Here is a 14,104-nt window from a genome sequence, read left to right on the forward strand (position 1 = left end):
AAATTATTAATAACTTTATTGTATGCATCCTTGTCTAGTAATCACATACGTTAGTTAAAATTGGTTTTTGCATCGCCATTTGCTTATATCGGAAAAAAATACAAGAAAAGACACCACGTGCGTTGAATCTCTTATAATTGTTTACGATTTAACCGCAGACGGACATGACTTCGGTTTTATAAAATATTATTTTATCTTTATTTAGCAGAAGTGATAAAATAATTATCGGTTACAGATTTTTTTTTGTAAGAGTATTAGACGAATATTCGCATAGCATTTTAATTATTTGCTAAAGTTCTTAATTCAAAATGATTGGAAAGAACGCGAAACTGTTTTTTAGTGTGTCTGTGTGTGCTTTGATTGTGGCCATAGTCCTAGCATCGTGGGGTTTCCCGAAGATCGTCCAGAAACAAATACACAAAGTAAGTTATTGTTATTTATTTATTTTTTTGTTTTTGTTAGTAATATTAGTTCGTAATACTTTTACAATTACTATAAACGTTTTCAATAGACTCTTTATTGTAATATATACCACATAAATATGATATTATAAAATAAATTCTTATTTGCTAACCGACTTCAAAAAAGAGGAGCTTCTCGATTCAGTTGTCATTTTTTTTTACTAAATAAATTCAACTTTTTTCCCATGAAGTCAGTAAAGTTAAAAACCTTTTAAATTTATAAATTTAATTGTTTAATTATTTTTAAGTAAATATACAAATTCACCTGAAATATTTTCTACCCGAAACAAAGACTTATACGACTTATTCTTTAATTCATGCAACAACTTTCAAAAAAATATATAACAAATATCGTATTTAAATATAAGTTCGGATAAAAAGTTTGACATTCGCGCATTCAATTCCTTAATTTTTTATTACCATAATCGATTTTGAAGATTATTTTGACAATAGAATATTGGGTTTTGAATAACGAAATAGTACAAACACCACAAATAGCAAGCATGTTTTTAAAGGCTCTTATATTGCTATCAATGTTACGATAATCTGTTTTTCCGAATTGCGTTCGTAATTTACTTTAAAGTTTAAGTAGATTGGTTTAATTCTTTCATAGAAACTGGGACGTCATGGATTTTTTTTTAACTACCTTTACGTTTTCTAAAATTTGCTCATTTTTTCCATAAAAACCACCTACAACAATCAAGAATATTAAAAAAAAATATCCTGATTATTCCAGTCTTTCTAGAATTTTGAACCTTAATACATCTAAAGACTCATTTTTATTTACATAGTTTTATCAATCCAGCTGTAAGGTCACTTAGCCTTAGGATATAAGGTCTATTTTTCTATGTAGGAGATTTGTTACTATATTGGAATCAAAAGTCAGGTGAGGTTAGTTTAATTATGATAAACCTGCAGCCATTGGCATGTGCACCGACCGGCTCTACCGAAGCAATATTACTTATACATAAAATTTGCATAAAGTTGCATGTTTGGCGTCACTGCGCTAAGTACAATTTGCTTTTTTTATTGTTACTTCATAACTTTTTTAAAAACGCATTCTTAAATTATTTAAGTTGTTTTTTTTTTGGTTTTTTTAAATTTTTATATTTAAGGCATAGAATATAAATTCGTTGATCTGAGTATGTGTACGTACATGCTGTTTTATCAGTTTTAAGATAGGACTAGCTGTGCTCGCGACTTCGTCCGCGTGGAATTTAACAAAAAAGTTATTGTTCAGTTTGCAGAGTTAGAAAATAAATAAATTTCTAAAATAAAGTTAGCCTAAGTAACTCCTCATTACATCAGCTATCTGCCAGAGAAAGTCCCGTCGAAATCGGCCCAGCCGTTTCAAAGATTAGCCAGAACAAACAGACAGAAGAAAATTGTAAAAAATGTTATTTTGGTATATGTGCCGTGTATACGTGTATTTAGTAATAAGCGGTTACTTTAATATTACAAACAGACAATTTTATTTGTATAGATTAGTTAAGCTACCAATGTATGTACATATGATAAATTGTAACCAATATTTATCTCATATCCTCACAGCTTACTTTATAAGAAATTCAACTTACGTGAGCAACATAACTTCTAATGTATTTCGTCAAAGACATAAAATTTCGAGCTGAAATAAAGAACCGTAAAATATTATGAGAATAAATGTAAAGCCTTAACCTCTTTCTGGATTCATTAGCGACAGTGAACGCGTATAGCCCAAGAGCCCGCGAGTGGCAGACCTTCGTCATTTTATAAAAGCTGAGAAACCTCAACCTCTGATCTTTCAAAGCCACTATGAGTTAAACTTCATATTTGGCCATTGCTCCTACCGGTGTTGGGAGCATTCGCAGAGAAATTATCAGATTTTATGAAATAACCAAAGCCTAACCCTCCAGGACTTTTGAGCTATTACGTATTCGTTTAACCATTTTACAGGTAATTTTTTTATCAATTGAAATAAACAACGTTTTTTTTTAAACAAAAATTAAATAGTTATTTGTTAAATTATCATTTAAAATTATTATTAATTATAATTATTTTTTACATGTAATATGTATAAATGTATATACATAATCCATTTGCACATAAATGGCGTTGAATACAAAATCAGATTTTTATATTTATGTTTATCCTTAGTATTAAGTAAGTAAAGTAAGTATTAAGTAATACTGGTTATATATCACAATTCAACATGTACCTAACATCACACTGCTGAGCATTTGCCTTTTTCACCATTTAGGAAAAGGATTGGAGCTTAATCCACCTCGCTGCTCCACTGTGGGTTGACGGATATGTTCACTACTATGAGTAACGATCGCTATCAGGTGTACATAATAACAACCGGGACCGACGGGTTAACATGCTCTCCGAGGCACGGTGGAGAGACCCATAAGGACCGGAAATCATCCAAACTGGAAAGAAATATTTTTACAAATACACATATCCATCCCAAACGGGAATCGAACCCGCAAATCGTCGATGTTATATGACTACACGCACCGTGACCAAAACATTGTTATATATTTTACGTATACATATAAAATGACTTTAAATAAATAATTTCTATTTTACAAAACATAATAATACATTTGAAATGAGTTAAAGAATTTGTATGTGTACAATGCATCACTTCTCCTATATTATCCATCCTTATCCATTTTTGTTTTGAAATAAATAAAAAATAGTCTAGATAAGATGTCGTACAGTTAGCCAAATAATGTATGGTATGTCATATTTATTTCGAAAATAATGCACTCAACTAAAAATTTGTTCAATTATGTATATCAATTGTAGTTTTTTGTCAAAATTCGCTTCTGGTTATTTTTAAATCACTTATCACTTTAATACAATGCGTTGTCTCATATAATAACAACAATAATAATATTTTTTATTGTGCATCAAAATACAAACAAATAGAGTAGTAGATAAGAGCAAAGATGTACGAAACTCCTCCGAAACGGCTTGACCGATTATAATGAAATTTTATGTGCATGTTGGGTAGATCTGAGAATCGAACAACATTTATTTTTCATCCCCCTAAATGTTAAGGGTAGTCCACCCCTTTTTTTAATTTTTAGGTAAATTATTTATTTGTTATTTTATTATGATTTGGCGTTGAAAAATACATATAACCCTAAATTTTCAAACTTCTACCACCAACCCCTTTTTTTAAATAGCGTTTAGCGGCAAGACAACGTTTGCCGAGTCAGCTAGTCTAATATGTAAAATTCTCGTGTCGCGATGTTTGTAGTTAAACTGCTCCGAATCCGAAACGGCTTGACCGATTATCATGAAATTTTGTGTGGATGTTGGGTAGATCTGAGAATCAAACAACATTTATTTTTCATCCCCCTAAATGTTAAGGGTAGTCCACCTCCAATTTTTTTTTGATTAATTATTTATTTTAGATTTATGTGAACCCTAAATTTTTACCCTTCTACCACCAACCCCTATATCTTAAATAGCGTTTAGCGGTAAGACAACGTTTGCCTGGTCAGCTAGTAACATTATAAAAATGTTACATGTTTATATAAACTTATAATAAATATTATTACAGCTTATAAATCTCGTTTCCAATCGTCACACCTTCGTGTGGAAGACTGTAACATATTTTTCTCTGACTTGCCATGGACTAAATTACTAATGATTAAATACTCATCAATCATTTTTGCTTGAAATAGCTCGTAATAAAGAAAAATGAATTATATTCCAAGTTTAACTGACTTATATGTGCGTCTATATAGTTATAATGAATAATAATAGTTATACATTTATTAGACCATATTTCTGTTTATAAATTTTTCAAAACCGCCTTAAAACAACACAGTTTGACATAAAACTATAGTTTAAATTTATGTGCTAATATTAATAGAACTTCTCCTAGACTACATCAGTAGTTTGACAGTTGAGAAAACTTTTTTCCTTTATTCTAAGAAGTAGCTCGCAATATATTTTTGTATACTTGTTTCTTAACTGGTGAGCACAAAAGAATTAAAAAAAAGCAAAAGCAACTGTTAATACATTTTTGGTAAGTCAATTTGCAATAACAACCGCTCTATTAGTATTGCGTGTAACCTACAAGATCGGTTTGTGCGTACGACTTCCGCTCAGGATGGACATTTGTATTTGTACAAATATTTCTTTCCGGTTTGAATGTCTATCCTCGTGAGTCCACCGTGCCTCGGAGAGTACGTTAACCTGTCAATCCAGGCTATTATCAAAAACACCTGATAGTGATCGTTACTCATAATAGGGAATGTATTCGTCAATCCGCAGTGGAGCAGCGTGGTGGATTAATCTGCAATCCTTCTCCTATGTGAAGAAAGAGGCGTATGAGATGTTACAGGCTGAATCGTGAAATCAATTTAAATCCAGTACAGTAGGGTGTTATCTATTCCAACGTTATACAACACAATATGAAAAGTCTTAAGGTATTTTCTATACGCGCTTTAGCCTGTAATATCCCACTGTTGGGCATAGGCCTCTAGCCCCGTGTAGAAGAAGAATCAAAGCTTAATCCATATATATATTCTATAGGTATATACATAATTACTTAAACCTATTCCAATGAATACAATTGAACCTTACCTTACGTTTTTGTGCCTTAATCCTCGTAAGACAGCGCCATCTATTATGACAGTACAGAACTTCATTGATATTATTTTTCCCCGCTGTGTAAAAATAAATTGTAAATATATATTTTTATAATTTTCCATTAGTTAGGTTCAGGTTAAAATTAAATGTACTTAGATTATTACGCATTTTTAAATAGATAAATAGTTAGTAGAACAAAAAGAATTAAAATAACCACAGTCACATCGCTTAGTGAGCATTTTTAAACACGGACATGTTTTTTTTCTTTTTCTTTAATGTAAACGTATATATTGTTATATATTATTATAACTTATACATATTCAAAATTTCTTAAATATTAAGCTATAATGTGGGAATTATTTAAATATTTATTCAAACACAATGCAACATACGTTATCAAAATAAAAAATAGCGTATAATTGATTAAAAATTTACATAAAATTTTAATTAACAATTTTAATTTAAAACCTAGAACACAACAACGCAGATCGACGTATAATAATATGTATTTACTGAATTCTGAACTGAAGTGATAACTCAAAATGTGTTTGTCAGATTTCAATTAAATTTAAACAGGACCGCATGACACCTTTCGATAAAAAAAATCATCGACGGTACATTAAAAAAAAATACAGTCGAATTGAGAACCTCTTCCTTTTTTGAAATCGATTACAAATTACGCTTCTTATTATTTATTATATTCCTTCTTATATTTATATATTTTTTTCTATACGAATATCTTTCATCTTGTAAAACTAATATGATTCATTCAATTAAAGTTACAGCTAACACATTATATATTCACAATATTAAGCGTTTAACGTGTAATAAAATGAAAATTGTAATAAAAAAAAGATAATTTATTCATACACACGTAACTTTAATAACAATAAAAAAAACTAAACATAAAACTTATAACAATGACCTATAAACTATGATTTTTTTTTATTTTTCTTTATGTTTACGACTCAGATCAAGTTATTACCCGATGTACGTCTTTACAGGAATAAATATTCAGTAAGTAATTAGTGCTTAACGTCGATTGACCTGCATTACATCGTTGAGACAAATGGAATCAATTGTTATAATTATTGTTATTCAGCCTATCACAGTCCATTTCTGGACATAGGCCTCGCCAAGTATGCGCCAGACATCCCTGTTTTCCGCAATCCACATCCAGTCTACACCGACAACCTTACGTAGATGTATGTCTCATCCTTATACGTCCCAAATCTTAAGTAGTTCTATGTTACAGCTTTCTTTTAAGCTTTTAGATTCTTAGAAGTAATATTTATTCTTCGCTACATACACATCTTAAAATTATAATTTCTAGGTTGTAAATCGCGTAGATAACTTTAATCTATATATATAAATGATTCTCTGAAATTTAAATACCCTTATACCGTCCGAATTACTGCATATAATTCGATAATTTTTTTTTGCTATGTCCGTTAATGTCTGTCTTCGGTTGTCGATTTGTATAAAAGAAAATCGTTGAAACATACATGGTTTTATGCATTTGTACTTTGATTTATTCGTCTAATAAATTATTAGACTATAATATTTAATATGTAATGATCCTAATGCGTGTACTCCCTCGACCAATGTGAACGCAGTATGACAATCAGTGTCTTCATGTAATGTATATTGGCGGGAAATCGAGTTGACGAAAGCGTGTTTGGATCGGTAAAGGGGCAGATTCCTTTTGTTATTAGCTAGTGAAAGATAGCCTTTGTTTAGTAGTGGAACTCTGTCCATTTTCTGCCTTATATCTTGAAATAATTTGTGAAGCTCTCGTTAAGAGTTAAGGGAATTACGTTTAATTTTCATAGCATTTTAGTTACTTCTTTTTAAGTGACGGTAGTTCAAAAAAAATTATCTACCATTGCAAAATATGTTTGTAGTAAATAAAAATTAAAATTATGATATAATTAAATCTTTATTTTTCATTTTGCATTCGCTTTTAATTTCGAGTCATGGATAGTGATAGCAGAACCGTAGACCAAGCTGTGGTCGAGGGTTCTGCCGTTTTTAAAAATGTTAATGACCCAGCAAATCTGATATATATAATTAGGTCGATAAACAAGCGTGCGGTTCACCTGATGGTTAGGTCTCTACCTACTACCCCAATCATATTCGCCAACCCTCAAGTGGAGCAGTCAGTGTGGTGGATTAAGCACCAATCCTTAATATGGAGAAAGATACCTTATACCCAGCAGTGGAATCTTACGGGCTAGATACAACTATTAATATAAACTTCACTAGATGTGTATGATAAGCGTAATGTATATGATGTTTGAAAAGTGAATATTAATTACTCTGAAATACTTTTAATGTAACAAAATAAAAAAAAAGATATATATTTGTGTCACATCTGATGAGTTAACATTTTTCTAATGGTTAAAATATAATTTTTAACTTTTTCTCGTATTACCTTCGTATATTATAGTATAAGAGCAGTCAAACTTTTTTTGTTTATGACGCACTGCATTTATATATTTTATTATATATCTTTGTACGTATTAATGATCAATAAATGAAAACTAAGTCCGTTTGTTTTCCTTTTGTTTCAGAGTTTACAAATCGAAAATTCGTCAATGATGTTCGAAAAATGGCGTGAATTGCCAGTACCACTACAATTTAAAGTTTATCTATTCAATGTGAGCAACGCTGAAGACGTGAATGATGGAGCTAAACCCATATTAAATGAAATCGGTCCATACGTTTATAAGTAAGTTCTTTAGCTCCAAAATATATATTTTGGTAACAAAGTTATTTCAAGTTAACCTCATAATCATATTGCATTCAATTGATATTAATAAGTTTTGGTTAATATTTATTATTTATAAATTGTTATATTATTACAATAATAACATTTATTTCGGGTCTAGCCCATATAGTGTTAGTAACAATGTCTCTTATAATCTAGTGTTACTACAAATTTAAAATAGTAACATTTTTATATTTACAATTTTGTCATATCACATGGAGATTTATCCAATGTCGCAGCATTGGACTCTCCCATCTATCTACACACAGTTTCATAATACTATTGTGGCTGCCGCGAATGCGCTTAAGTAGCGACGGGCACCTCTTTCTTGCGCATAATAGCTTTAATTTCAATAACATGCCTTTCCAGACTTTCAGACAGACATTTTTAAGACATGTCAATAAGTCGTAAAGTCATTTAAAATAAGAAAATTTATATGTCAAATTTTAGACTTGAAAGCGTTTTGTATGAAATATATCTATAGACACACAATTTATTAAATATAGTTCTAAAGTGCGACAACACTCAATAAAATAAAAAAGAGCCAAAAAAATTCTGGTTCAATGTACACAAAACCTACCTCTCGACCAGTTTTGATGATCAAAATAAACTTGACCAATATTTTTATAAGACTTTCCTTAACACGATAAGGTCATACAAATGTTTGTATTTTATAAATAATAACTATATATAGTATATACTAACCAAAAAAATTTTTCTTTCGTTCTCACAAAATTGAAGCTAGTTATGTTGGACCAAAGCATGAGAACAATACAAGTAAATGCTTAATCAGCGGAATAGGAATAACAAATGATTTCTCACGTTGTCTCATGCTTTGGGATCATATGTCTTGAGAAAGTTTAATTAGAATTAAATCAACGATTAATCCAGAGCATGTAATTCTGTTCGGACGTGTCCACTGTAATTTTAATAATTTTTAATTAAATAGTTTTAGTTTAATTAATGTAATATTTTTTAAAAAGCCCTTTCGCGCTCCCGTAAACTTGTCTGGCGCAGCCGGTAGGATTGTTTCAAAATAATTACAGCCTTCGTTCTTAAGAATTCGTCTTCAAAATCAGCGAATAATTGGGCTTTCGAAGGTCTGTAAGAAACAATCCCGAACCAAATAAATAAGACAGTGATCGAGGAGTCCAGGAGCTGGCGATGCTGGTGACCGGTTGGTGAGTAGAACTTTTCACCTTCCTTCTGTCTCTTGTTATTTTGGGATAAGACTTCTCCTATTATAACGTTTTCTGGTTTTCTTATGTATTTTTGTTAATAATTAATTTAAATATTAAAAATTGTACTTGTGATAAAAAAATAATGTGAATAAATTGTTTAATATATTAATTTAATATTTCAATTCAAAATCATTGAAATATTATTATCATAATTTGTGTGTAAAATTAATAATTTTAGTTATAAAATTTTTCATTAACAATAAAAAAAAAAATGGAACAAATAACTCTGATTCCAAACGAAATATTAAAATTGATTCCTCTTTTTGGTGGCGATAAACGTCAATTAAACTTATTTATAAGAAAATGTGAATATGTAATCAATAAATTTCAAGGCAGTGAGGAGCAAAATATCTATATTATGCATAGTATCACGAGTCGCTTAGTCGATGACGCTGCCGCGCTTATCAGTGAGCGTGAGGATATTGTTTCATGGAGTGAATTTAAAGATTTATTAATACAACATTTTGGAGATCCGCGAAGCGAAGAATGTATCGCAATAGAATTAGAAAATTTAAAAATAAAATCAGGAGAAAGTTACCTTGATTTTTGTAATAGAATTCAATCAGTGCGTTCTGTTTTATTATCTAAGGTTAATCAAATATTAAACGAGGATATTAGGCAAAGTAAAATAGTCATTTACAATAATACATCCCTTAACGTTTTTCTTTATAATTAACCCGAAAATATGGTTAGAATAGTTAGATTAAAATCACCGACATCGTTAGAATCTGCGTTAAGTATTGTTTTAGAAGAATTAAACTTTTACGAACAGTATAATCAACGTAACGAATTTTCAAATTTATTAAATTCAAAATTAAATTTTGCTACTAAACCTAATATACCTATGCCATTTAATTCATACAATCAACAACCTCAATATAAATTTGGAATACCTCAAGGAAATCAAAAGGCACATGTGCTAATGCTTACAGGCTTTAGTCCAAATTTTTATCAATTTAAAGATGAAATTCCGAAAGACCCACAAATACCAACACCAAGAGTTAATCCTCAGTACGGATATCGTCCTGTACAAAAATTAGGGTATCGTCCTTCATTTAATAATAATCATTATAAACCCCCGACACAATTTGGTTATAAGCATAATTTTAGACCAGACGGACAAGGACTAAATGACGTTTCAAGGAGAACGGTAACTAATAATAAACCGAGTTTCCCGATTAATAAAACATATATTCATGATTATAACTACAACATGTATGACGTAACATACAATATAGAACAAATAGACGAGCTGACTGACGAAGGAAATTCTAGTGACCTTGATAATGATGAGCAGGAAGAAAATTTTTCCATATGTATAAACTTAAATGCAATAGAGTCAGATGATAATACTTCTTTGTCAGTAAATGTTGATGATAGAGAATCTCAACTCCAAGAACACTTACGTGACGTGACAGAGACAGACACAATGTTAGAATTATCCCCAAAATGTAATACAGACGATTCTAGAACTTTGACTGGAACTGACTCGGAGGCGACAATATCAGCAAGTCCTAGAGATTTATCTGAAATCGAACCTCCAGATCATTCTGATTCTAGCACTAGTATTGAGACAGTCCACTCAAATGTAGAACGTGATTCTTTTAGTATTCCAATTTTACATGAAGCTATCAATACTAAGTCTAATCAGATATTAGTATTTTCGTGGCTTAAAAACGAAATTCAGGTTAAAGATTTAATAAGGTCAAAACAGAAAATCCTTGAAGTTTTCTTACCCTTAAATAATTTACAATTAATAAAACAATTCCTTAAAGAGTATATCCGGCCCAAAATTAAATGTTTTATATATTTTGAACACCAGGAACATAGGAAAGATTTTGCAAATATAATAATTTCCTTATTTAAGAAAGGTACTATTAATATAAAAGAATGTATCAAACGTATAATTAATCGTAATTTAGTGCCTGTAAAGATTAGAAAGCGGAGAACTAAGGTTCCATTAAAAAATATAAAACGACCTCCACAGGTTGTGTTTAATCGCCCTGGCGATGATGAAGGAGACCCAATCCCTTCAACTTCAAAAGATTGAAGGTAACCCAGGCCTGTTACCTGTCAAACAAGGTCAGGCCTATAAACAAGAAAATAAGTGGTTAATTATAAAAGTATTAGATTTAAGTTCTATTTTTGTCGATTTAGAGTTTAAAATAAATAAGTATAGTGGTTTTAATAGAGTAATTAATACAGATAAACCTTATATGTATGAATTTAGTAATATGAAAATGCAGGTAGAATATTTAAAAGATATAACTATAGAAAAGGCAAAACAGATAGCACCAACACAAAGATTTCGAAGAGGTTTGCTTAATCCCGTAGGTTCTATTATAAAATCGATAACTGGTAACTTAGATCACGAAGACGCGCTTTACTATGATAATCTTATTAACAAATTATATAACAAACAAAATTTAATCGATAATAAAATACCCTGGTTTCCAAAATGTTGGATTATTCTATTAATAGTACAGAAATTTTATATAACAATTCTTTAATTATTAATGAACGTTTAAAACGCGTAGAAAGTATGTCGAAAGACATAGTGACAAAAGAAGAAAACTCAATATATTCCACTTATGTTTTGAGTATATATAGTACGTTTATTAATAATTTCCGTTCAATATATATAACACTCAGTGAAATTGAGACAGCCTTAGCCTTTAGTAAAATTTCTGTGCTACATCAATCAATAATTAATTCTACTGAATTGTTTTACATATTTTCTTCTATAGAAAAATATCATAGTTTATTGTATCCTGTAACAGAAAGTAATATAATTAAAATAGAGCGAACATTGTCTGTTAAGGCGTATGTAAAAGGAAACCAGATAACATTTATAATAGAAGTTCCCCTTACAGATAATAATACGTATAACTATTATAAAATTTATTCATTGCCTATTTTTGATCAAATTAAAAACAAAACTTTCATTATTATTCCCGAATATCCCTTCCTTATGGTGAAAGGTTCGAAGTACTTGCCGGTCGCGTCTCCGTGTCAACATGTGTTCGGCGATAATCAGTACATATGCACTGAACATAATTTTATCCCTTACTCAACGATAACGTGTATGGAACAATTGATGCAGTTTCACAATGACTTAACTCAATGCCATAGACGAGTAGTTCATATCGAAGAAGTTAAAGCACAACGTCTTTCTTCTGCCCGTTGGAAAATATATTTACGAAATAAGGAAGTAATGTCTTACAAATGTGGAAACGATATAACAAAAACATTTATGATGGGAACTTATCTCGTTCAAATAGATCCTGGCTGCGAGATTCTACTTAATGATCTTCATTTATATTATCTTCAACACACATTGGAAAAATTTGAATACAAGGTGACACCTATTATTAATTTACCTCAGCCAAAGAAGGAAATCCCTATTCCTGTCGATCCGATTGATATTAAGGGAATTAATTTGGATGACATAAAGTATCTATCTGCGGCCTTAAAAATGAAAAGTTCAAGTGAAAGTGAAAGTGAAAGTGAAATTAAATCAATAATAAAAGTTAACAGTGTCAGTGTTGGAACTCTAATTTTATATCTTATATTAATTACTATTTGTTTAATTTTAGTTATAAAAAGTGTTAAGAATAAAATTTTAAGCAAGGGTCGAAACCTTCAGAAGTCAAATTCTTCCGACGGTTTCGAACTTAAGGGGGGAAGAGTTATGTTGGACCAAAGCATGAGAACAATACAAGTAAATGCTTAATCAGCGGAATAGGAATAACAAATGATTTCTCACGTTGTCTCATGCTTTGGGATCATATGTCTTGAGAAAGTTTAATTAGAATTAAATCAACGATTAATCCAGAGCATGTAATTCTGTTCGGACGTGTCCACTGTAATTTTAATAATTTTTAATTAAATAGTTTTAGTTTAATTAATGTAATATTTTTTAAAAAGCCCTTTCGCGCTCCCGTAAACTTGTCTAGCTTCTGTTTTCAATGTTTTGTAAACACCATTGATGACAAATAAATAAACAAATATCTCCTTACAGAGAATATCGAGTCAAAAGAATATTGGGTTACGGGCCAAACGACACGATTAGGTACATGCTAAAGAAAACATTTCAATTCGATCAAGAAGCGTCGGGCACTCTGAGTGAAAACGATGATGTTACTCTGATTAACTACTCCTACTTGGTAAGTAATATAAATATATTTATAACAATATAAATACACTCAACCTATTAATATACAGGGTATACTCGTAATATCGAGGATAAAAATTTACATTACACGTTTTGTGATTGAGAGAATCTGCACAATTAATAATAATTTTAAAAATTAATGATTGGTATGCTGGTTCATTGTAACCAATGCCAAATAACTATAATTGTATTTGCTCGCAAACGAAAAAAAAAAAGATTTTAATTACATCGACAAGTACAACGAAAGTAGACGATAAAGTAGTCAAGTAAACATACGTTATCAAAGATTAAAAAAGTAGTCATCCAATCTAGCACGATCAAATTCAAATCGAACAACATGACACGCACCACCTTTCAAATAAAATAAATCATCAAAATCGGCCCACCCAGTCAAAAGTTCTACAGGTAAAGGTAGCATACATTTCGAATTGAGAACCTGTTCCTTTTTTGGAAGTCGGTTTAACATTATTGATTACTCACCTGTTCCTATTCCTTATTCCTATACACATATATGAACCAAATCCCAAAAACGCTTCGAAGTGTTGTTGCTAAAATGCTAAAAAGAAAAGATCTTCAAATATCCCATAGGTTTATGCTATTTTTATTTGGTGATGTTTTTACCCTTACTAACCAACAGGAACACAACACTGCTTGAAAACTATATTATTTAGCTGTGATCTTCTTTAAGGTCGAATGACAGTCGGGCTTCTCCATATTTTGAGCAGAAAAATTTCCTGCTGTGCCCTACCACAGTTGCCCTATTAACGCAATAACCCGGTACTCATTTTATGTTCAAATTCCTCTCGTGTTGGTTAAGTTTCCAAAGTACAAACATATAATTCATTCTAATACAAATAATTTTTTC

The 14,104-nt window shown here is 30.5% G+C and overlaps 1 protein-coding gene across 1 annotated transcript in view; it reads left to right on the forward strand.

The window, feature by feature from the left end:
- Positions 1-230: 230 nt before the first annotated feature.
- LOC123670450 (sensory neuron membrane protein 2-like) overlaps positions 231-14,104 on the forward strand; it is a 57,533-nt gene continuing 43,659 nt past the window's right edge. Inside the window, exons 1-3 of the mRNA XM_045603944.1 lie at positions 231-422; positions 7,628-7,785; positions 13,087-13,231. Coding sequence (XP_045459900.1) covers positions 309-422; positions 7,628-7,785; positions 13,087-13,231 — 417 coding nt within the window. The 5' untranslated portion in view covers positions 231-308. The remainder of the gene's footprint in view (positions 423-7,627; positions 7,786-13,086; positions 13,232-14,104) is intronic.

Source organism: Melitaea cinxia, chromosome 4 (assembly GCF_905220565.1).
Source record: "Melitaea cinxia chromosome 4, ilMelCinx1.1, whole genome shotgun sequence".
NCBI classification, from domain to species: domain Eukaryota; kingdom Metazoa; phylum Arthropoda; class Insecta; order Lepidoptera; family Nymphalidae; genus Melitaea; species Melitaea cinxia.